The 26,113-nt window shown below is 45.6% G+C and overlaps 1 protein-coding gene across 1 annotated transcript in view; it reads left to right on the top strand.

The window, feature by feature from the left end:
* LOC146785394 (guanylate cyclase soluble subunit beta-2-like) overlaps nt 1–26,113 on the top strand; it is a 579,800-nt gene that overhangs the window by 474,428 nt on the left and 79,259 nt on the right. The window contains exon 10 of the mRNA XM_085632898.1: nt 19,149–19,469. Coding sequence (XP_085489024.1) covers nt 19,149–19,469 — 321 coding nt within the window. The remainder of the gene's footprint in view (nt 1–19,148; nt 19,470–26,113) is intronic.

Genomic DNA, 26,113 nt, shown 5'->3' with positions numbered 1-26,113 from the left:
CCGGGGAAGAAGTACAAATATGCAGTAAGTTGAGATTTAAAAGAGTAAAAGAAAATACTTTGCAAGTTTATAAACACAGTTAAAAACCAATAGCAGCACAATAGTAGTTAAGTATTAGTATTATAGCCTTTTGTCTAATTCCACTTAGTGAGACTCAATTTTTGTAATATACTCTAGCCTGTTTCTGACTCGTGAGCCCCACTTTGTGCGACTCAATTGTGAGATTCAGTTTATGAGAGCCAAGCACTAAAAAGAACAGTGGTGACCTTGCCGTGCAGGCACGCTGTCACCTATTGCTGCACGGCCTGGCTGTCATGCTGTTTAATTAAACCCCCGGTAGCGGAAGTGAAGGAGAAAAGGCGGAGCCTTGTCCCTCTACTCAAACAGCACAAGCTGCGGTGGACCGGTAATCGGCCGGGGAAGAAGTATAAATATGCAGTAAGTTGAGATTTAAAAGAAAATGCTTTGCAAGTTTATAAACACTGTTAAAAACACGTAGCAGCACAATAGTAGTTAAGGGCTAAAAAGAAGAGTGGTGACCTTGCCGTGCAGGCGTGCTGTCACCTATTGCATGTTTTTTTTTGTGTTGTTAGTTTTACAAAAATTAAAAAATAGAGATATGATTATGCCCCGCATCAACACAATAAAGACCAGTTTCTGTTTTACATAAACATAGAAAGATGATCCCAATCTTACCACAAAGAAAGAATACAATACACAATGTAGACTTAAAAAGTGCAAATAATGCAGAGTGCATAGTTGTAAACCAATGATATAGAATGCATTGGAAACAAGAATTTGCAATACAATAGGTCTCACATTCACGCAAGTTTGAGCTATTGGCATTGAAAATGACAATGCCTTTTATTTATGTTTTTTTTAAAACATAAATAAAAGGCATCGTCATTTACAATACTAATAGCTTAAACTCTTGCAAATGCAAGACATATTGCATTGAAATAAAGGGCCTTCTCGACTGCTTGTTACATTGTAAATATCAGAGGAAGAGACCAGCCTGTGACATCTTCAAAGTAGTGATAAATAGTGCAGTGAAGAAGATGTGTGAGTGCTGTAAATTACACAGACACAAAGTGTGAAGTGAGAGTTATATATGATCTGAGCTATAAACACTAACAAACTGCTTCAACACCTTTTGCTCTGTAATTACACTGTCGTGTCTGGCCTCGTACAGTGCCCCTGCTATTACTAGTGAGCGAGAGGCACTGAGGTAGTGGTATTGGTGGTGGTGATATTGATATTGGTGGTATTGGTGGTGGTATCATTAGTGGTGGTGATGGTGTTATTGGTGGTGGTGGTATTGGTGGAGGTGGTGGCATCGGTGGTGGTATTGGTGGTGGTAGTGGTATTGGTGGCAGTATTGGAATTGGTGGTGGTGGTATTGTTGGTGGTGGTACTGGTGGTGGTGGTGGTATTGGTGGTGGGGGTTGTATTGGTATTGGTGGTAGTTGTATTGGTATTGGTGGTATTGGTATCGGCGTTGGTGGTATTGGTGGTGGTGGTGGTATTTGTGGTGGTACTGGTGGTGGTGGTGGGATTGGTGTGGTGGTAGTATTGGTGCTGGTACTGGTGGTGGTATGAGTGGTGGTATTGGTAGTGGTGCTGGTATTGTTGGTGGTATTGGTGGTGGTGGTATTAGTGGTGGTAGCAGTAGTGGTGGTGGTGGTGGTGGTGGTGGTGGTATGGGTAGTGGCATTGGTGGAACTGGTGTTGGTGGTATTGGTGGTGGTGGTGGTATTACTGGTGGCAGTATTGCTATTGGTGGTGGTGGTATTCGTGGTGGTGGTGGTATTGGTGGTGGTGGTATTTGTGGTGGTGGTATTGGTGGTTCTGGTGGTGGTGGTATTGGTGGTGATATTGGTGATGGTGGTATTGGTGGCATTGGCGGTGAGGGTATTGGTGGTGGTGGTATTGGCATTGGTGGTGGTATTGGTGGTACTGGTATTGGTGGTGGTATTGGTGATGGTGGTATTGGTAGTGGGGGTATTGGTATTTGTGGTGGTGGTGGTATTGGTGGTGGTATTGATATTGTTATTGGTATAGGTGGGGGTGGTATTGGTGGTGGTATTGATGGTGGTGGTATTGGTGATGGTATTGGCTTTGTTGGTGGTATTGGTATTGGTGGTGGTATTGGTGGCGGTAGTAGTGGTGGTGGTATTGGTGGTGGTATTGCGTGTGGTGCTGGTATTGGGGTGGTGTTAGTTTTGGTGGTGGTATTGGTGGTGGTATTGGTGGTGGCATTGATGGTGATGGTGGCATTGGTGGTGGTATTGGTGGTGGTGGTATTGGTGGTGGTGGTATTGGTGGTAGTGGTGGCATTGGCGGTGGGGGTATTGGTGGTGGTATTGGTATTGGGGTGGTGGTAGTATTGGTATTGGTGGTAGTTGTGGTATTGGTGGTGGTATTGGTTTTGGTGGTGGTGGTATTGGTGATGATGGTGGTAGTGGTATTGGTGGTGGCATTGGTGATGGTGGTATTGATGGTGGTGGTATAGATGGTTGTATTGGTGGCGGTGGTGTTGGTGGTTATGATATTGGTGGTGGTGGTGGTATTGGTGGTATTATTGGCGGTATTGGTGGTGGTGGTATTGGTGGTGGTATTGGGGTGGTGGTATTGGTGGTATTATTGGTGGTGGTATTGGTGGTATTGGTGGTGGTATTGGGGTGTTGGTATTGGCGGTGGTATTGGTATTGGTCGTGGTGGTGGTATCGCTGGTGGTGGTATTGGTGGTAGTGGGGTGGTGTTGGTGTTGGTAGTGGTATTGGTGAAAGTGGTGGTATTGGTGGTGGTGTTGGTGGTGCTGGTACTGGTAGTATTGATGGTGGTATTGGTGTTGGTGGTGTTATTGGTGGTTGTAGTGGTAGTATTGGTAGTGGTGGTGATATTGGTTGTGGCAGTATTAGTGGTATTGGTGGTGGTATTGGTGGGGGTGGTATTGGTGGTGGTGGTATTGGTGGTGGCAGTATTGGTATTGGTGGTGGTGGTATTCGCGGTGGTGGTGGTATTGGTGGTGGTGGTATTTGTGGTGGTGGTATTGGTGGTTCTGGTGGTGGTGGTATTGTTGGTGATATTGGTGATGGTGGTATTGGTGGCATTGGCGGTGAGGGTATTGGTGGTGGTGGTATTGGTGCTGTCAGTGGTGGTATTGCTAGTGTTGGTGGTATTGGTGGTACTGGTGGTGGTGGTATTGGTGGTGATGATAGTATTGGTGGTGGTGGTGGTATTGGTGGCGGCATTGTTATTGTGGTGGTGGTATTGGCATTGGTGGTGGTATTGGTGGTGGTGGAGGTGGTGGCATTAGTGGTATTGGTGGTGTAACTGGGGGTGGTGGTATTGGTGGTGGTGATGTTGTTAATAAAACAGGCTTTTGAAAACAGGTGGCTTTAGTACAGATGACATGTAATACAGATGTGCTGTTGTCAGCTTCAGCCCATTAGCACATGAATATGTGCAACCTGGCATCCTTAATTCGCTAATCATTTCTATATCCATTTCACTTGGGGGGGGGGTTGAAACAGATACGAGATAATGCCGGGTTACAGTGACTGAAAGCGGGTGCCGTGTTAACGGGGGCAGCCGTTTTGCTTAAAAAAAACACAAGCGGTTTTCAGCTGAAGCAGCGCATATCCAGCCTGCAGTAAGAGTAACTCAATAAAGTAAATAGTGCTTACAGACTAAATAACAGGTCCCATGTAACAACTGAAGTAAAGGGTCCAGTATTGGCATTGGTGGTGGTATTGGTGGTACTGGTATTGGTGGTGGTATTGGTGATGGTGGTATTGGTAGTGGGGGTATTGGTATTTGTGGTGGTGGTGGTATTGGTGGTGATATTGATATTGTTATTGGTATAGGTGGGGGTGGTATTGGTGGTGGTATTGATGGTGGTGGTATTGGTGATGGTATTGGCTTTGTTGGTGGTATTGGTATTGGTGGTGGTATTGGTGGCGGTAGTGGTGGTGGTGGTATTGGTGGTGGTATTGCGTGTGGTGCTGGTATTGGGGTGGTGTTAGTTTTGGTGGTGGTATTGGTGGTGGTATTGGTGGTGGCATTGATGGTGATGGTGGCATTGGTGGTGGTATTGGTGGTGGTGGTATTGGTGGTGGTGGTATTGGTGGTATTGGTGGTAGTGGTGGCATTGGCGGTGGGGGTATTGGTGGTGGGGATATTAGTATTGGTGGTGGTATTGGTATTGGGGTGGTGGTAGTATTGGTATTGGTGGTATTGGTGGTATTGGTGGTGGTATTGGTTTTGGTGGTGGTGGTATTGGTGATGATGGTGGTAGTGGTATTGGTGGTGGCATTGGTGGTGGTGGTATTGGTGGTGGTATTGATGGTGGTGGTATAGATGGTTGTATTGGTGGCGGTGGTGTTGGTGGTTATGATATTGGTGGTGGTGGTGGTATTGGTGGTATTATTGGCGGTATTGGTGGTGGTATTGGTGGTGGTGGTATTGGGGTGGTGGTATTGGTGGTATTATTGGTGGTATTGGTGGTGGTATTGGTGGTATTGGTGGTGGTATTGGGGTGTTGGTATTGGCGGTGGTATTGGTATTGGTCGTGGTGGTGGTATCGCTGGTGGTGGTATTGGTGGTAGTGGGGTGGTGTTGGTGTTGGTAGTGGTGTTGGTGAAAGTGGTGGTATTGATGGTGGTGTTGGTGGTGCTGGTACTGGTAGTTTTGATGGTGGTATTTGTGTTGGTGGTGTTATTGGTGGTTGTAGTGGAAGTATTGGTAGTGGTGGTGATATTGGTTGTGGCAGTATTAGTGGTATTGGTGGTGGTATTGGTGGGGGTGGTTTTGGTGGTGGTGGTGGTATTGGTGGTGGTGGTATTGGTGGTGGTGGTATTGGTGGTGGCGGTATTGGTGGTGGTGGTATTCGTGGTGGTGGTGGTATTGGTGGTGGTGGTATTTGTGGTGGTGGTATTGGTGGTTCTGGTGGTGGTGGTATTGGTGATGGTGGTATTGGTGGCATTGGCGGTGAGGGTATTGGTGGTGGTGGTATTGGTGCTGGCAGTGGTGGTATTGCTAGTGTTGGTGGTATTGGTGGTACTGGTGGTGGTGGTATTGGTGGTGATGGTAGTATTGGTGGTGGTGGTGGTATTGGTGGTGGCATTGTTATTGTGGTGGTGGTATTGACATTGGTGGTGGTATTGGTGGTGGTGGAGGTGGTGGCATTAGTGGTATTGGTGGTGTAACTGGGGGTGGTGGTATTGGTGGTGGTGATGTTGTTAATAAAACAGGCTTTTGAAATCAGGTGGCTTTAGTACAGATGACATGTAATACAGATGTGCTGTTGTCAGCTTCAGCCCATTAGCACATGAATATGTGCAACCTGGCATCCTTAATTCGCTAATCATTTCTATATCCATTTCACTTGGGGGGGGGGGGGTTGAAACAGATACGAGATAATGCCGGGTTACAGTGACTGAAAGCGGGTGCCGTGTTAACGGGGGCAGCCGTTTTGCTTAAAAAAAACACAAGCGGTTTCAGCTGAAGCAGCGCATATCCAGCCTGCAGTAAGAGAAACTCAATAAAGTAAATAGTGCTTACAGACTAAATAACAGGTCCCATGTAACAACTGAAGTAAAGGGTCCAGTACCCATGGGAGGCTACAAATGAAGACAAGGCCGTACTAAGGGGGAACTAAAAAGACTATTAACGAATCCGAAGGCAGCATTTACGAAGGGCAATGATACAAGCCAATGAAAAATATGGGCGGAGAGTGGGTGCTGGCTTCTCTCCCATACTCTACTACAGCAGTCTCGCAGATGCGAGCAGCGCATGCGTCCTGCTGCTAGGCTCTACCTAAAAACTGGTGCTCATTTTCTTTTTTCTTTTCTTTTCCTATTTATTAATTGTCATCAGCAATAGCCTTACATTATAACATGCAATTATTAAAAATGATCAAGTGCATAGCATAATTATTTATTTTACATCAATAGAACTTAATTATATAATTAAAACATGTAATTCATTTGATCTACTCTAGAATCCATTCTAATGCTTAATAAGTGGTCACACTGTCCAAATATAAGCGGCCATAGAGAAAAAGACTATTTGATCATCTCTCCTATGACTGAGTGATAGATCATCCACCATTGACCTGATACAATGCGAGTTAGCCAAGAGAAGTAACCTTCATTGGCAAGCTTCATCAGACTTTGTGCAAAATAGCATAAGGCGCCTCATTATCTCTTTCTGACCAGTGGTGCAATGACAGTATTTTCTTCCTTCTTGGAGCCTTCCACATCTTACTAGTTTACTCTGGTTCGGAGGGTCCTAGTTCTAAACTTGATGTGTAAGGTGCATTTCTTTTCAGGATAAATTGGATCCTAAAAGTGATTGAATCTCATTTCAACCTTATATGTAGGATAGTCTGGCAGTAGGTTACCTGCTCTCTTGCTAGATTTTTCCCCTCTAGCTTGAGACATCAATCTCTTTGCATAATAATGTATGTGGTATCTGCACCAAATAGTCTGGGATCCAGTTCCCTAGCTCCAAAGCTAATGTAAATTTCTTAATATGTGCCAACCTGATACTTCAATCCAAACCTCCATAGTTAACCACTGATTTTAATTATATCACTGCATGTGGGTTCCTAGGTAGCCGCATTCTGTACAACACCGGTCTGAATGTAGCCTGATCAGAAATAGTGGTGATACATAGCCCCAAATAGAGATCTAGTAACGGAGTACCTGGTCCCAACTTTAGCAAGGACATTAAGAAGTTGTTCTCCCCCACTTGCTGCTCATTCAAATTGGTTTTTGTATGTTAAAAACGTTAATAAAGCTGTAAAAAAGTAGGGAATGATTTCAATAGCATCGACCGAATTTTACTACTATTTATGGATAAGCAGCAGCTGCTGGCGTGTTGACAGAGTGGAGGGGAGGTGGCGAACAGGGGGAAGGTGGGGAACGGAGGATGGGGAGACAAATAAAAAAAACAAAAAAGACACTTACCTGCTCACTGCATCATGCCCCTCTCTTTTTCAGGCACAAGCTCCCAGAGTGCACTACAGCCAATCCTGAAGCTGCTCTCATGCTGCTGAATGCAGCATCAGGATTGGCCCGAGCGCTGATGATTTGCGCTTCCAGGTAGACTGGGAGCCTGTGCCTGCCTCTCTCCAACCCAGCAATGCAGCTGGACTCGGATAGAGCTTCAGTGCTCATGACAGTTTGGTCAGCCTGAGACTGCCAGCCAGACCGCCGTGCACACTGACTAGCAGTGCCCAAAACTCCCCCTCCAGCCTGTCATCACCCTGGCCGCGCCCCCAAGCCTCAGCTCTGAGACAAAAAAAACCCGGTAATAATCAATGATTTATTATCGATTTATTTTTCATGTTTTCGGCTGCTGGCAGGTGAAGTGGAGCTCCTCTGCCATAGCGTAGGAGCCGCTGCTGTGATTAAGTTATTTTTATCACAGTAACTTACAAATTTTTCCAGCAGTCTATGCATGGCATTTTCAGATCTGGCTAACAGAACAGCATTTTCTGCAAACAGGAGGATTGGGACCTTTTTACAGACGATTTTTGGGACGTCGAGATGGACCTTCATTAAGTGGCCACCTTATCATTCAAAAATAAACTAAAAGCAATTGGTGGTGTGTTTTTTTATCCTGGTTTTGAGGGCGCAGACCTAAGGTCTCCAATACGAGTGGCTTAGTTAATTGCAATATATGCAGTAACTTCTGCTACCTCACTTGCAATTAGTATTTGTCGGCTAACTCTGCACTCCCATACTTTCCCCCATAAATTTGGGCAGGCCATTTCTTTTGAAATTCATCAGGGGAAAAATATCTAATAATTCCGAGAACATGCAGATTTTGATGTGTTGAGCATCAAAATCTGCATGTTAGTCCCCATTGCTGGGATAAATTCATTATTGGGAGTTTTTTTTATCAAATCCGATAAAGATTGGGTGAGTCTCAATGACACAGAAGGCTGAAAAGTACTACGGCTACAGGGGCTCGAGCAAATATATTTCATTGGATTATTCAGAAGATTTGAGAATAAAAAACATATTGAGCTTTGAGATAAGTGATTCGAAATATATATGATCATAGAGAAAGTGATGCCAAGAGATGAAGGTTGTGGCATGTTCTACATTTCTCATGCCAGTATCTGTAGAGAGCATCTTGATGTACTGGGAAATGCAGGTCTGTCTAGCACATATTCTGCCTGTAGAACACCTGCAGTGTAAGTACGAAGATGGCACTTATCTTCTCCGGAGAACCTTCTCATTGTATCTGCCTTGCCAGGGCTGACGCTTCAGACACCAACATCACAACCTTTGTTTTAAAGGGCCCGTATGTCAGGGAGAAATTAAGCACTTCCTCCAGGGGGCAGAACAGAAGGCAACATAGTGTCAAAAGTGCTTGACATTGTAACTTTGTGCTGCTGTGCTCCTTTGTTCACCATTTGTGATTATCCCAATATGTTTTCCTGCTCTGTGGACTTGTATTCAGAGTCTCCGGACAGGTGCATCGCTATGATGACACACAAACTATTTGCAGTAGCGGCCCATGCAGGTAAGCGTGGTGGGGTGAGGCGGGCCAGGTCTGGGTGGGAAGGTGAAAGTGACACACGTCAGGATAGGGAATGTAAAATAAATAAATAAATGAAAACACTTACCATGCTCTCGCTGCATCGCCGAGCCGGGTGCCTCCACTTGTATGCACCTGCATAGCTTCTTCTTCTCGCCCAACCCGACACAGACAATTGCAGCCAGATTGTTATGCATCTGGATCAACAAGCACTTCACTCAAGCACAGCAGTACTCATTCTACTCACCTTACCAGCCCGAACAAGTTTGAGCAAGTCAGACTAGCCTGCTAGAAGCAGCACATCACTAAAGACAGGTGCTGATGGCAGGCCCATTTGCTCTTGTCTGAAATAATAACAATCCTGGGCCAATCAGGGAGATGGGTAACAGCAACAGTCTCTGACTGGAATGAAGCTTGCGTTGAGTGATTACTTTCACCAGCAAGCATTCTGGGAAGTTATCCACCATTATTGTTTCTAAAATTATCTGTTTGTTATGGGATCGCTGATTAACACCGGAATGGGTTGTACAACAAGGGGCAGGCACATTATTATGGTTGATTACCTCACAATTTTTAGGTGCACATCCGACCAGCGTGGCTGTTAGTCTGACACCAACTGCCATAAATATTGAAAACAAACTTTACTTGCGAAACAATATAATTTCACCTTCTTACTTTTAGTGGAGCTTGGACAGCAGTTCAGATGGAAGTAATTGACAATGGACAGAACTCTGTTTCTCCCTGTCCTTTATGAGTCATGATAGAATCAGGAACTGAGAATGAAAGCCAGGCACAAGAGAGGACAGGTAAGTAAACTTCCATGCATGCCTGTGAACTGCCACAACTCGTTGCAAGTATTACAAAAGTTCTGTAAGTTTAAGACCATGAAATGCATCTGTCGCTTGTAACTTGGATGTGCCTACACCTGAGGTCCTGGTGCTGCTGTTAAGTCTAATTCAAGAAACATTCAGCAAGACGTAGAACATACTATCACATGCCACTATTGCTCTTTAGAAAAAGACAGCATTGTTGGACTTGAGATTGTGAGGAGCAGGGAACAGCTCAAGAGCAGCTAAGGAAAAGTGTCTTTTTGGGTGGATTTCCCAACAAACCATTTGTTCCCTACAGTATGTACCCTTTGTAAGAAAATGGATTATTAGTTGGTTAGGGGTGGGTTGGTCCGTCTTAGCCCGTCATAGCCCGACAGAGGCCGGGCTGGGTCACATGCCTGTCATCTGCTGCATTAAAGGTACTGTGCATCGTGTCTTAATTTTACGGAGGCCTGATTTAATTTTTATCTAAATCACCATTTGACCTACTCGAGTCCGCATTATTATTCCAGCGAAGGAAAACCGGCTGAAGTATATCATAGACTTCTGACATTCTGATTCCTTTAACTGTGGACAATTTTGGCCAAACAACATTTTTATTTTTATTTATTCTTGTTGCACACTGAACCTGTTCTTGATATAATTTGTCATTTTCTACATCTGCTCGGTAAACCATGGGGAAGAGGAAATTAGCGAGCGCCTAGAACTAAAAGTTGGTTAAACCAGGGGAGCTTTCCCGCCAGTCCCTATTAAATTATCTGACAGGCGCTGTGGGAGCTATAGAGCGTAAATTACAACCGTCGAAGAGGCACTGAATCCAGGGTTGGAGGGGGGCGTTTCAGGGGGGGGACAGCCCTATCGATTCAATAAATGCTCATAGAAGCGACTCGGTCTCAAATGGTTGCATGGTAAATATTTCAGACCATATATCGTGTAGTGAACATGATTATGAGGCACAACCGCCGACCAAGCGCCCTAGGAATCCTGATATTTGCCCCCCCCCACTCAAGGCGACAAGTTCTAAGATAAGTAAACCTCCATCTATAAGACTTAAAAAAGCCCTTAAAAACGCTATGTCCCAAATACCTGAAAATTGGGAAAAATCAATACTTAGCTCCAACTCGCGCACCCAGAGTGAGGTTGGTAAGCTAAAAGTTAAGCTGGATGCATTAGACTCATACCTTAGAGAATGCATGAGCAGCTTGACATCCGGAATCGGATTAATGGAGGCAACCTTAGCGAAATGTACGGACAAACTTCAGTCCTATGGGCAGGGTGGTGCCCTCTACCAACAAAGTGAACAGGCTGGCGAATTGAGTCGGCCAAGGCTTAAACCCAATAGTCCCACTGTGCGTTCTTTTACTGACACAAGAGCCGGAAAAAGCAATGCACTGCCACAGCCCCTCACAATTAAGACAGGGGTGCCTCCGTCTATTATTCCACCAGCTAGGATTCCACCTAGGTGTAGCTCTATTACCGAAAATGCTTATGATAAAGCAATTGGAAGGCATATAACGCACCTGGATTTACCACCAGCGGCCACACCATTCATAATGGTATTGGCTAACATACCACTACTAGAAAATGAGAAAGAAGAATCATGGGAAGCACTAAGGAATAAATCTTTAAGATGTCTTGGTACCAGGACGGGCCTTGACAGGGAGCTATTTGAGGAGTTTAAGATGGTGAGGAGTTTAAGATGGTGAGGAGAATAATCTGGGTGGGCAGTGGCAAGAAAACCTCCCCAGGGGATTGTGTATTTTGGCTTTTAAAACCCCCCAGTTCGTTAAATTATTATTGAGCAGATCATGGGACCACACTGAGTTAGGACAAGGTATCCAAGTTGTTCCTTTAGGCTATTTCTATCGACCTGTAGGTACCAACAACGTAAGAAGAAACTGGGAACCTTATCCTCTGACACATAGAAATCAGTATAACATCCAAACATACAATCGCTTTGATACATTTAACAATCTAGAAGCAGTGGACTGACTGTGTATTGAGGGCTCTGACCAGGTGGGAATCCTAAATAGTGTAGATTCTGGCTCTAACATGGGTTTGATAGTACCGCGAGCCAGTAATTCACTAGAGGACACACAAGAGAGAGCCCCAGCAGAAGAAACACTGGTAACTGTGGGCACAGCCCCAGACACTATGGCAGTGCAAACCCAATCCCTCCCAATACAAACATGGCCCAAGTCTCCATTGGGGGTGGATGGGCGGGGAAGGAACATGGGTACAGTTAAGATAGATAACTACCAGTTCCTTTTTTGGAATGTGGCAGGACTAAAGTTCAAACAGTGTAATAATGCTTGGGTCGATTTTGTTAATAAATACGAGATACTCAGTTTGCAAGAAACATGGTTAGAGTATCCTACCCACATTTGTGGCTATAAAACATTTCACATGCCGGCAATAAGATCACCCCACGGCAGAGCTAAAGGGGGCCTTTGCACACACATTTCTAACTATTTTAATCTGAGAATAATCGAATTGACTGTCTCATATCGGTATTATCAAGTGATTCATTTATATGTGGATCAGGGTCTTTGTGTCGTATTGCAAATTTTTATGATAATATCCCATTGGAAATACTGGAGGGCACACTACGAAAATTAAATACTGAACTGCATAATGTACTTCCTCATACACTTAACGATGCTTTGATTATATGGGGTGGAGATTTTAATTCTCTGATTTGTCCAAGGGATGCCAAGGGGGTTTGTGGCATGATGTACGAAAAAGGTTCCAGTCTTTTCCACTTCCCTCATACACCCTATGGAGACCTTCTGAACGATATTATGTTTGCCTATGATATGGGTTTTTCAAATAATTTATGTGCCGAGGTACTTTTTCTACAATTGATTATATATTGGTCACGTGCAGGCACTCATCACATATTAGTGACTTTACCACCTACGATATAGCCGTAAGCGATCATTATCTGCAAAGTAGTGATGTGTTATTACATAAAAAAGATTTCAACACGAGGGGTAACTCCACCCAGCTTTTGAAAAACATCACCTTAAGCAGACAAAATGGGTATGCTCTAAGATGGGGGAAACTGGACCCCGACGATTTTGTTACAGAAATCGTTTCAAAGTGTAAGCGTATGATTTATTTGTGTCTTGATGAAATGTCTTCTGACCAAGTAATTATAGAGAATTTTTAATTATCTCCCACCAAATAAAAGATACACTTTGCGTAAAAGCAAGAAGGAATAACACACAGCGAGGGATGGTTCGATTCTCACTGCACAAAAGCCTACACTAAACTCAAACATGCCCTAAATGCTAGTGTGAAAGATCAGGAACTTATTAGGGGATCAAGAATGAACTATAAGAGGGCAGTGAAGGAAAGGAAGAAAGCACTGAAAGAGGAGGCCTGGAGTGCTCTGTGTGAGGTCTCGACCAACCGAGATCCTTCTGCTTTTTGGAAGGCAGTTAACGCGCCTTTCTTGACTGAGCATAAAAAAGCTACTATAGAAATTGCAATAAGTGAATAGAGTGGATCTTGCACTACTCCAAGTTATATAATGATCAAACTAGTGATGCACAGAGAACTGTGGTGAACGGGGCTGACCTTGAACCTCCTCCCCCTTTAAAAAACTAACCCTGGACTTCACCTTGAGCGAGGCCATTGCTTCCATAAATGCAAGCCGTGGCGGTAAGGCTCCAGGGCCGGACGGTATCCCGGTGGACCTTTTTAAATCTAATTTGGATTTGTGTGGACCACTTGTAACTCAAGTTTTTAATGCATGCTGTACCAAGGGATTTTTAATGACCTGGAATGATTCCATAATTGTTCCCGTTTTTAAGAATGGAGATAGAGCGAATCCAGCATGCTATCGCCCGATCTCTTTATTGGATTCAACTGTGAAGATTATAGGACGGGTGATTTTAAAAAGACTGCAGGGTTAGGCGGAGGAGAAAGGAGTCATTAGTGACCTACAGTACGGCTTCCGTAAGGGACAGGGGACAATAGAACAGGGACTAAATCTACATATCCTATTAGAGAAATATACCAATGCAAGAAGGGAAAGGCTGTTTTGAACTTTTGTTGATTTAACGGCTGCATTCGATTGCGTCATTCATGATGGCTGATTTTAGAGGGACAGGGGGTAGACATTGTATTGATCTCCTTTTTAAGGTAACTTTACTCAGGGGCAAGGGCTAGGGTGCGTTATGGACAGGATGAGGATTGCACAAAAACTTTTAGTGTGAAGAAAGGCATCAGGCAAGGCTGTGTTCTTGCTCCTTTTTTATTTACATTATATATAAATGACCTAGAGACCTGCCTGATTAAGGAGTGCAGGGATTTACCACTAATAGCAAACCGCCCCATTCCTGCACTCCTATACGCAGACGATGCAGTCCTTATGGCCCGCACGTCTCTCGGTCTCCAAAGGATAGTTACTTCTTTTACTAATCTCATGTCCAACCTGGGTCTTACAATTAACTGTTTAAAAACCTTTGCAATGAACTGCGGTAATGGGCCTTCAAAAAAGAGTAATAGTATTTTTATTTATAATAAGGCTATAGAGTGCACAAAAACTTTTTCTTATCTAGGGATTTTATTTGATCAAGCAGGCACTTGGACTAGGGCAGTCAGATCAAGAAGGCTTCTGTTCAGCAAGTCACTGACGGCATTATCCAATTTTACATGAAAACTAGGAAAACGCTCTCTAGGGGAATTACTCCATATATATAAGGCGAAATGTGTTGCGATTGCCACTTACGGAGCGGGCGTTTGGGGCTTTGCTAACGTAAAACTATTACAGATGGCAGAAAACACATTCCTTAAATTCCTCCTATCAGTACCTGATAGTACACCTAATTTTATCAGACATGCCGAACTCGGTCTGCCCTATCTAGAGGATGTGATTAAGATCCAGCCATTCCTTCTTTGGCATAGGGTGTGGACCACAGAGGAGACTGTTTTTAATCATAAAATCTTAAAAGATGCTCTGGGGTTGGACGGAGTAAAACACATCAGATGGCTGGGATATGTGAATTTTTTTTTAGATTGTTTAGGACACCAAGAATATTATAAGGACCCATACACCATGTGTAATTTGTCTAGAAAGGATTTAAAGCTTAGCTGTATGAGGTACCTGAGTGAAATTAGATCTATGTCCGAAATGAAGAAACCAACGGTCCAGTCACACCATCTTACCCTGGCTTTTGAAAACATTCAGCCATATGTTTTGTTAGTCACTAGTGACTATGAGAGATTTCTGTTAACGCGCTTTAGGCTGAACATTATTTATAGAGCGCTAAGTTTCCCTGAATGCAACGATTGGTCCAGAATTTTATGTAAATGCCCGTGTGATGACGTTTCTCTACAATCGTCCATATATATTTTGTTTTTCGGTAAATTTTATTCTAGTGCCAGAAAAAGATGGATACTGCCAGTGCTAAAACGACAGGGTTTGAGACAATGTCGCCCAGCATTTTTGGCATTACAATATCTTGATAATGAATTTACCATCGCCTCTATTACTGCCTTTTTAAAAAATGGTTCTATACAACGGAAATCGATTGTGATATAACACGTCTGTTTTAAAAAAAATGCTCAGAGACTTTTATAATGTGATTTTATTGAATTGTGCTTTTATGGCTCACTTTGTATAGTAACCGAATAAAGTTACTTGAATTGAATTGAATAATGATCACAACCCTAGTCAGGATGAACCTTTGTCTGAGGTTTTGCCTTGGAACTTAGTCTCTAAAATGGAAGTGAAAAATCTTCAGCATGGCAAGATAAAAGGCTGTAGCTGAAGAAGGCTCCACGAGGCCAGATAGCCATTGGATGTGGTCCCGGAAAAGCTGTCTGATTTGCCAGGAAAAGCTCTGAACAATTTTTTTAACATTTTCAACTCAAGGAATTCAGCTTGCTGGCTCGATACTTGTGGTGCCTTCACCCTGTCTAAATTTCCACGTTTGCACTGAGTCTCTTTTTCGGAGCTCAGAATACTCTGGCAGAACAAGATTGCAGCCTCTAGCTGACAAGGGCTTCACATGGCCAAATACCATCACTGCATGTTCCCACTGAATCAAATCTTCTGCTCTAGAGAAGCTCAGAGTGGGAGATATCTGCTTTTTCAGCCCAGCTGCAATGCACCTTGGGCGAATTGGCATGGTAGGGTATCCCAGACCCCAGAGGTCTAGATGTTGAAAAAGTTTCTAAGTCCCAGGTTTTCAGGGGAAGAAAGAGAAGTTCAGCCAAGGGTTCCAGGACCTCAGGAACAGCACTTGGGGGTCAGGATTCCATCCAGCAGAGCCAACAAGCAGGGTCCAGGGCAGGTCAAGTTGGAATTGGTCAGCTGGGAGTTGTGTGAAAATGCTTCTTTGAGCTTGCTGTGTCCCTGTAACTTGAACAAGAGGTCAGCCTTCTGAACCTTAGAGTCCATGTCTTTGTCCATGGTACAAGAGGGAGCAGGCCCAGTCCTTCGGGGATCCTGTTGGGTCACATACAGTAGGTGCAGCCATCTTTTGATCTTCCTCCGGTCCAGTAGTGTTTTAAGGAGGGCAGGGGAGTCACATTTATATCTGGCACTTAGTGGGTGTGGGTGACTACTGGCCTCTCCATAATCATTGGGGTAACTTTCCTTGGGGTAACCCTACCCATATTTGCAGCAGTTCCTGTCTGCCCTACAGCAAACAATTCCACACTACCCCACAATCCCCATATCCAAGATGGAAGCTCTTCTTCCCTCGTGCAGAACCTGTGTGCATGCCTAGGACTGTGTCCAGGGAAATAAGCATTCCCTCCTCTGTGGCCATTCCAACCAGTTCTGGGGAAGCTCTCCTCCCACTGGGTTTGGTTCCTATCTGATTGGGGGATCAAAGGAGGGGGCTGTCCAGATGTCAGCTAACATTTGTCTGCCACATAGGAGACCTCTTTGAAATATATGAAATTACTGGGTCCACCCCAACTGGCCATCCTACTTGAGGACTAAATAAACCTCCCCAAACCTAGGAATTTGACTCTGCTCTGGGAGCAGTTTCCACGCCACAATCAGAGGGCTGCAGCTGGAGGTTAATACAAATTAGCCTCCAGGAGCTTCTGGTGGGAAACGTTAGCCATGAAGATCACATCAAGATGGTGATATGACCTCCATGGTTAGTTTGGTAGTCTGGAAGAACTGCTTTTCTGTTTTGCTGTGCTTTCCCGCTGCCTGCTTATATTTGCCCTGCTGAGAACAAGGACTGGACCCATCTCACTTGAGCCCAGAGTGACTCCAAGGGCTTGCTGACTCGCCCCCTGTTCTGAAGTCTCAGGGCCATCAAAGACTTCCTTTAACTCTGCAACAGCACCTGGACTCTGCCATCTGTGAGTCCTTCCCTGACTAGTGGTGCCAATGCAGTCCTTGACCCTTGAAAGATGATTTCTGCTGCCCAGGAACATCAAAATCGAAGCGGTGACGACTTTGCTCTGATCGGAACCAATGCATTGCCCTTCAATGCCGACACAGGAGTAGATTCATGACATCACTTCTATGGACTCCACGGCTCGAGGACGACGGACAATACAGCTCTATGCCTCTGTGCATGCATCATAAGGGGGTTTATTGATGAAGCCTTCATCAACTGCATGGATCGGAACCGATTCATCGAGTCTTCTACTTCGACGCATGCTACATCCAAGATACTTTTTCAGCGGGACCTGCATGAGTTCCGTAGCCAGCCTGCCCTCCATCGCGGTCAGCCTGAACATTGGATTTACTGCAGACCAGCGTGACCTTAAGTAACCCCCAAGCGCTAAATTACTCTAAGACCTACATTTTGATTTAATCTTTAAAAATTCGTAACTTCGGTTCTACTTATTGGATTTTTGTTGTTTGGTTTTGTTTTACTATATAAAAATAATCAATATAATCTATTTTTCTGACCCTGAGTGGAGTATCTTTGTTGTGTATTCATTGTGTTACTGTGTGTGTTGCACAAATACTTCACACATTGCCTCTTTAGGTACACCTAACTTTTCTGTGCCAAGCTACTAGAAAGGCAAGCACAAGTTATCTTTTAGTGTGCATCTATCCAGCTTACCCTGACTAGAGTGGCTGTTCCTGCTTGTACAGGGTGCATACCTCTACAAACCCTGAACCCCAGTTCCCAGTACAATATAGCAATGAGCTAACCCATTGGTCCATGCAGTATGCTGTCATGGTGAGAAGCAGAATATGATTGACACTCGAGCAGAGAGAAGATGGATAACCCAAAGACCCTCTATACAAGTTTAGGCATGCAGAGTTTTTTTAGGCCTGGGCGAAATTTTAATTACAGCAGCATAATTTACATAATTTTGGGATTTTCGTGTTATGCTTGGTACTCAAAATTATTGAAATTAAACTATCTCATGTAATTACACACCATTTGCTGTAAAAATGTACAGCAAACAGCCATTTGCAGTAAAAATACTGCAAATGCTTTTGAACAACAGAACACAAGTGGCTATTTGTGCTTTTTTTGTGTTTTGGACAATTTTATAGTACAAAATGCACTCTCAAGTCATTTCACAGTAACATAGAGTGCTGGACGACAGATTTGCATTTTGTCTAATTGCGCTTAATTTTAACCTAACTTTGCATATTTACGCAAAAGAAAATTGTACGAATTTCCCACACCCCAAGTTTGTTTAGGTTTTGTTCTGCAAACGCTATCCAGCAAGGCAAGCACAGACACACAGTCCTAAATTCGTCAATATACACAAAATACAGTTGGCAAGACATTCTTTAAATCCTCCTAAGCCTTTAAATAAGTGCTCTCGAAGTGCAAATCTTGGAGCCGCAGCATTTGTCGCAAGGGTTAGCCAACACCAAAACCCTTGACTCCTATGGTAGTCTATGAGATTACCCATAACAAAATACCTGTCTACAAGCTTAACTAAGTGTACTAACTATCAATCCTTAAGGCCTATGGGCTTTAACGGGATTTTCACTCTAAATAAGTTAGGTCTACAGCCTTTGTCGTGAATATTCATAATAAACAATTCAGGCCTATAGCCTTGATCAGTGACGTGTCACTATAACCAACTCTGTCCCGCTGTGTTGAGTATAAGCTTTCCCAAAAATCAAAAAAGAATTCCAAGCCCCTCTCTCAGAAATGCCTCTTAAAGCTCTTTTTCTGCTGACCGCATAATGTCTGGTTACAGCTGCACTATCAAACCAGACCTAAAAACTATTATTCTTTTTATAAAGCCATTACTCCGAATTGAACTATAGGTATAAAGTGAATGTACTGAATGGAAATACAATTAAGTGAGTAGTGTTTAATAATTGTATCTGAGTTTTTACCCTAACATCTCTCTCTGTACAAGAGTAAGCATTGGCTGCTTTACATAAACGCCCTTGAGTTTCTCAAAGCCTAAAAAAGAAGGTCGATGCAAATCGGTGCCCTGGATATACTATTTAGTTCCTGGGATATTTTTTATTAGACTTAAGTCATACAATTCAGGGTCCAAAAAGGTTTCCTCGTGGCCACCGCCTATTCTAAGCATTGGGAATTTGCCTGACAGGTATCTTCAGTCACCCTAGCTAGGGTACGTTTCGCATTTTGTTTGTTTGTTCTTTTTAATAACTAAAAGAGATATTACGTGTTAACTAAAAAGTTAAATACTGATGCATTTAACTAATAATTTTTGCGTATTATTGCTTTAATTCGTCTAGGAAAATAAGGCTTTTGTGTTTAATTAGTAATCAGTTTAATTACGTGCAATTGCAGTAAAGCATCGGTTGATTTTGCACGTATTGTGTTTCAGGCCAGATGTTGTGGATGGAGACGTTCCAGTGTATGCTGTACCTGTGCTCTCCCTTACTGCGCACCCTGCACGAGCTGGAAGAGAGGCAGATGCACATCTCAGACATAGCGCCTCATGATGTCACCAGAGACCTGATCCTGCTCAACCAACAGAGGCTCGCGGAGATGGAGCTGTCCAACCAGCTTGAAAGGAAAAAAGAGGAGCTGCGGATCCTGTCAAAACATCTCGAGGCGGAGAGGAGAAAGACAGAGGTGCTGCTGTACGCCATGCTCCCGAGGCACGTAGCCAACCAACTCAAAGAGGGGAAAAGAGTCGAGGCAGGTGAATACACGCCATGTTTGTTTTTTAGAGATGATATTACAGTGATTCTTCTTTTCCAATGTACTTTTTGGATAGCTGTTAAATTTATTTTGATTGCCCTTACAGACATATTTTCTTTGCGAAGACTCTTGCCAATTACATTCTTATGTCATGTTTCCCTCATACATTGATTTTGACATTCTGGAAGGAAGTGCAAAACGTATGTCTTCAGTAGTAATTAATTAAGTGTTTGGCGCAAAGACATTTTGGCATTGTAACATGAATGTGGGTGTGTGGGGGTAGACTTGTGTGTAAAAAGTGTGTTTAACAATATGAATTACGATTTTCGTACAACAACATACAACAACACAATACAATGCAACAATACAATCCTATAATGATAGCATCACACAATAACAAAAAACGTAACAGTATAACACAGCACAACACAAAAATAGCACAACACCATAACAGCAGAACTAGGAATCTGAAAGAGACAATAAGTTATAGATTCCTTACCTTGGGAATTACCCCCAGAAGTCAGACTGGATCTCGAGATTTTTTTTGTCAGCAGTACCCATGCACGGCGAAAGGTGGCGTCGGTCAGATCCGCATTCGTCGTTGGCGTCGTGGTCACCGGGATGACGTCGCTGCAGCAACTTAGACATCAGTTCTTTCTTTTTACACCCCAGCCGGCGCAGATCCAGAGAGAGCGGTACCTCCAGTCACTTTTTGACTGACGTTTTGCCGACTTTTGTTGACGTTGTTTTTGAGTCTTAGACTCCTGGTGCACATCAGGGATGCCCAGCTTCGAGGCTTGCGGTTCCTGCCGACGGTTGAGGTCGGTGACGGATCCTCATCGCATGTGTTTGTTCTGTCTGAAACCCGACCATGACTCCAAGTCGTGTTCCGACTGCCGGACACTGAACCCGAAGTCTTTGCGGGAGCGGTCCCTAAAGCATCTTGAGGCCCGGCAGTCTGCTCCATGCCGCTCGAGGTTCCAGTCACATGGGAGGTCGAGGGACCGGTCGCGGAGACACCACAACCAGTCTTCTTCCAAGTCTTTGCACTCCTCAGGTAAGTCGAAGAAGCATCATTGCTCTTCGACTTCTCCCCATCCGTTGGCCAATGCAACGAGGGATGCGGGTGATGCCCCTTCTGCAGCTCCACGTGCGGAGCCCGCTGGGTTGACTCAGGGTTTTCCTCCCTTCCCAGGCCCTGGTGTGCCCCCTGCCTAGCTTTGGAGTTTCTACGAAGCGATGCATGCCATTTTTGGGTAGTCTGACTCCGCTGGCGTGCCTTCGGGCCCCATAGACTTGGCTGGGGGCCCTGGGCCTTCAACGCCAGCGGCTTTGACCCCGGCACTGCACGGTCCTCTTGGATCCAGACCTGGATCCAGATTGGCACCGATCGACCCGACTACTCCTCTCCCGGTGCCGACTCTACCAGCATCATGTCTGCAGCCAGCGCCTGTTGTGACCCCAGCTGGCGTCGACCCCGGCCTCCACCCTGACGTAGACACGGAGCCGGACCAGCATCAACAGGCTCCGGATCCTGCGCCGATGGGTACTTTTGTGCCCCTGTTCTAACCTGGTTCTTTAAGGCCAGATTAGCAACCAGAAGAGGGTGAGGAGGATTGGGAGAGGTCTGGAGACCCTTTGACTGACCAGTTGGGTTAAGAACCGGACTGGAGAGAGGAATTGGGGGAAGCCAGTGGTCTGGATATCTCACCAGACCATGGCATGTTGTCTCCTCCTATGGTGACTACGGATGAGGGAGCGTCTTCTGCAGTGGTAATGCATAGGGTGGCCGAGGCTCTCAACCTCAAGCTCCCTACAGTGGCAGTCAGGAATAACCTCCTGTCAGAGGTGCTTCATCCGGCAGCAAGCTCTTCGGAGCCCCTGTTGCCATTTAATGAAGCCCTAACCGACATCCTTTTGGGCAACTGGTCCAGGCCCAACACATGGGCTCCTGTGGATAGGATGATTGGCCAACGCCACCGCCCAGCCCCGGGTGACTCCACTTTCCTCTCCCAACACCCGACCCCAGAGAGCTTGGTGGTCCAAGCCTCCACGTCCAAAGGCTCATTCCCTAAATGAACCACCTGATAGGGAATCCAAAAAGCTGGACCATCTTGGGAAGAAGATGTTTTCTTCCTCCAGCTTGGGACTGCGGTTGGTAAAAACTGCATGTCTGTTGGGCTGTTGCACCCACTCCGTGTGGGATACGGTGGTGCAGGTGCTGCCCCAGTGCCCAGAGGAGGCCCGGGCCGTACTCTCCCGTGCAGTTGCCGAGGGGAGAGAGACAGCCAAGTTTACCATTCGCTGTGGACTGGTTACCGCCGACTATCTAAGTAGGACAATTTCCACGTCGGTAGCCCTTTGATGCTACGCCTGGCTGAGGTCGACTGGTTTTTCAGGGGATGTCCAAGTTACCCATATGGACATGCCCTTTAATGGCCGTTGCCTGTTCGGCAACAAGGCAGACAACACGCTAGAGCGCTTTAAGGACTCTCGGGCTACGGCCAAGTCCTTCGGCCTCTCCACCACCCACCCTGCGCAGCCTGCTTTTCGCCCATTTTGTGGCTATGGAAGTGGTGCCCCGCAACGTTACGCCCAGAGCGACACGGCGCAAGCTGTTCAGCCCCTGTGCGGCCGGGGACGTGGCAACCACCGCTGTGGGTCTGGGGGCCAGTGCACAGGCCAGTCCACTACAGTCCCCTCTGCAGCAGCCTCCAAACCCTCCTTGTCCAACCTTTCAGGGCCACCAATCACCAGTGGGCGGCACGATTCGCCATCAACTCCCCCACTGGCGCACCATCACGTCAGACAGGTGGGTTTTGCAGATAGTCTGAAGGGGCTACTCTCTCCCCTTCGAGACTATCCCCCAGCCATGCCACCTCAGTACCATCGGATGTCGGCGGATCATCTGGCCCTTCTCCAACAGGAGGTTACCACTCTCTTGGCCAAGGGAGCCATTGAGCGAGTTCCTGCCCCAGAAGTAGGTCGTGGTTACTATTCCCACTACTTTCTTGTGCCCAAGAAGGACAAAGGCCTGCGTCCTATCTTGGATCTCAGGAACATCAACTGCTTCCTCTGGAAGGAGAAGTTCAAAATGGTGATGCTAGCTCAGGTCCTTTTTGCTCTTGACCCTGGAGACTGGATGGTAGCGTTGGACTTGCAGGACGCTTACTTTCACATCCCAGTCCTGCCGTCCCACCAACGATATTTGCGGTTCACGGTAGGTCACGAGTACTTTCAGTTTACCGTGCTCCCCTTTCACCTTACCAGATCTCCTTGGGTGTTCACAAAAGTGATGGCGGTGGTCGCAGCTCATCTGCGCAGATCAGGGGTTCCAGTTTTCCCATATCTTGACGACTGGCTGTTGACGGGCTCGCCCCAGGCTGTAGTCTCCCACCTCCAGACTATGGCCGACCTCGTGCATTCACTGGGGTTTTCTGTCAACATGCCGAAATCACACCTGACTCCCTCTCAGAAGCTCCATTTCATCGGGGTGGTTCTGGACACAACGCAGTTTCTGGTCTATCTTCCCGAGCAGCGAGTCCAGGATATTCGGGATTTAATTCTGATCTTTCAGCCTCTGTCCTGGGTTTCGGTCAGGGTCACTCTGCGGCTGCTGGGTCTGATGGCCTCCTGCATCCTGCTGGTGGATCATGCCAGATGGCATATGCGGGCTCTGCATTGGGACCAGAAGTTCCAGTGGGCACAGCATCAGGGGAACCTGTCAGATTGCGTCCAGAACTCGGAGGGCACTGCACGCCAGTTTCAGTGGTGGCTAACAAACCAGGATTGGGTCAATGGCAGATCCCTTTCCCAACCAGAGTTCACAGTCGTGACAGATGCATCACTTCTGGGGTGGGGTGGCCACATGGGAGAGGTGGAGATCAGAGGCCTCTGGTCTCTGGCGGAGTCTGGGCTCCACATTAACCTTCTGGAACTTCGGTCGATCCGTCTTGCACTAAAAGCATTCCTTCCCTCTGTCCAGGGAAGAGTAGTGCAGGCGTTCATTGACAACACCACCCCCATGTGGTACTGCAACAAACAGGGCGCGGTGGGGTCGTGGACCCTATGTCAAGAGGCTCTCCGTCTCTGGACATGGCTGGAACATCAGGGCATATCCCAGGTGGTTCAACACCTGGCAGGTTCACTGAACGCCAGGGCGGACAAACTCAGCAGTAGTTGCATAATGGATCATGAATGGCGTCTTCACTCGGAGGTGGTGCAAGGTATCTTTCAGGAGTGGGGAGAGCCTTGCTTGGATCTATTTGCCACCGAAGAGAACGCACAATGTCAGCAATTCTGCGCGTTGGAATTTCCAAGGTGGCACCTGCTAGGCGCCACTTTTCATCGCGAGTGGAGTTGAGGTCTTCTATACGCCTTTCCATCTATATCACTTCTGCCCAGAGTGCTGATGAAGATCAAGCGCGACCAGGCCCAAGTCATTCTGGTGGCTCCGGATTGGGCATGAAGAGTCTGGTATCACGAGCTTCTACACATGGCCATCAATCCTCCGATCAGACTGCCTCTTCGGGAGGATCTTCTGTCACAGCAGCAGGGGACGGTCCTCCACCCAAACCTGTCCAGTCTCCACCTTCTTGCGTGGAGATTGACTGGCGGCAGTTAACGGCTTTTGACCTGCCGCCTGAAGTCTGTGATGTTATCTTGGCAGCCAGGCGTCCCTCCACTAAGACAGTATACGCCTGTAGATGGAGCAAATTTGTGACATGGTGTGCAACAAAGGCTGTGGATCCCCTTTCTGTCCCTCTCTCAGAGGTTCTCTTGTTCCTTCTTTCTTTGGCCCAGCAGGGCTCTGCTCTGGGCAATATTAAGGGCTACCTCTCGGCCATTTCAGCCTTTCTTAGGCTTCCTGATCAGCCTTCTCTTTACAAGTCCCCTATTGTAAATTGCTTTCTTAAGGGCATTACTCACCTTTTTCCTCCTGTTCCCTTCGTAATGCCTCAGCGGGACTTGAACTTGGTTCTTACTTACCTTATGTGGGCTCCCTTTGAGCCGCTTCATAACTATCCTCTCAGACTTCTTACTTTAAAGACTGCCTTTCTGGTTGCCATCACTTCTGCTCGCAGGGTGAGTGAGCTCCTAGCTCTTTCTTCAAAACCTCCTTTTCTGGCTGTTCATCTGGACAAGGTTGTCCTTTGAACTCGTACATCCTTTCTTCCCAAGGTGGTTTCTTCTTTCCACATTGGCCAAACCATCACTTTGCTCACTGTCTTTCCGCCTCTGCATCCTTCTATAGGGGAAGAGAGGCTCCACCGTCTGGATCCAAAAAGTTTGCCTTTCTTTTACTTGGATCACACAAAACAATTCTGGGTGGATGACCAGCTCTTTGTTGGCTACGTATGCGCTAAAATAAGTCGGGCCGTACACAAGTGGACCATATCTAGATTATTCGTTTTGTGTATCAAAGCTTGCTATTTCTTGGCAAAGAAGGAGCCTCCCATCAGGCTACGTGCCCATTCCACCAAGGCGATGGCAGCTACCACCGCTTTGGGATGGGGAGTCCCCCTTAACGACATCTGTCAGGCAGCGGCGTGGGAAACTCTGCACACGTTCACAAAACACTACTACCTGGACAGCCAAGTCCAGAGAGACAGCTTTTTGGCCATTCTGTTCTCCAGGACTTTCTGGTGTGAACTCAGTTCGCAGACCCACCTCCAGGGTTGGTATTGCTGGGGTATCTATTCACAAGGTAAGGAATCTATAACTAATTGTCTGTTTCAGATGAACAAGTTACTTACCTTCGGTAGCGATATATCTGTAAGAGACATAAATAGTTATAGATTTCTTACCGCTCCACCCATCCTCCCCGTTCTGCGAACTGACTTCCAGGATTAAGGATTTCCTTTCAGGGCCCTGGTTTTTGTGCACCAGTGGTAAGTGTCTTGCATGGCTCTGCGCTTCTGGCATGGAAAGTCGTGTACAGAACTGACGTCAGTGCACGAGGGCGGCATCTAAGTAGCTGCCGCAATGTCATCCCAGCGACCACAACGCCAACAACGAACACGGAGCCGACCAACACCACCTTTCGACGCGCAGGGGTACTGCTGACAAAAAAATTCTCCCTATCCAGTCTGACAATGGGGGGCAATTCACAAGGTAAGTAATCTATAACTAATATATGTCTCTTACAAATATATATCGCTACCGAAGGTAAGTAACTTGTTCGACTGTTACACAACACAAAACAGCAATAGAACACACCACAAAACACAACACAAAGCAAAACAAACTAACAAAACAAAGCACAATCACACAGCGCAACATATCTTCAGAGAAACACACTAGTCTTATGTTGTGCCCCTTTTAATGTTTTTCTGCTATTTTGTGTTGTGTTAAGTGCTGTTTTTGTGATGTATTTGTTGTTGCTATATTATTTTGTATAGCGTTTATGTTGTGTGCTTTGTTGTGATGTTACATTCTTTTGTTGTACTCCTCTGTTTTGTTTTTCTGATGTGTTGTAGTGTGTTTGCATTGTTAATTTGTTGCATTTAGGTTATTTTGATATTGTGACATTGACTTGTGTTGCTTTCTGTTGGGGTTACTTTTTATATTTTGTTCTATTGTTTTATTGCATTATGTTGTGTCATTGTACTCTTATTGTGTTATTGTACTGTTTTGTATTGCCAT

The sequence above is a fragment of the Triturus cristatus genome, chromosome 11, assembly GCF_964204655.1.
Source record: "Triturus cristatus chromosome 11, aTriCri1.1, whole genome shotgun sequence".
Lineage (NCBI taxonomy): Eukaryota > Metazoa > Chordata > Amphibia > Caudata > Salamandridae > Triturus > Triturus cristatus.
This window is presented reverse-complemented; position numbering and strand designations above follow the sequence as displayed.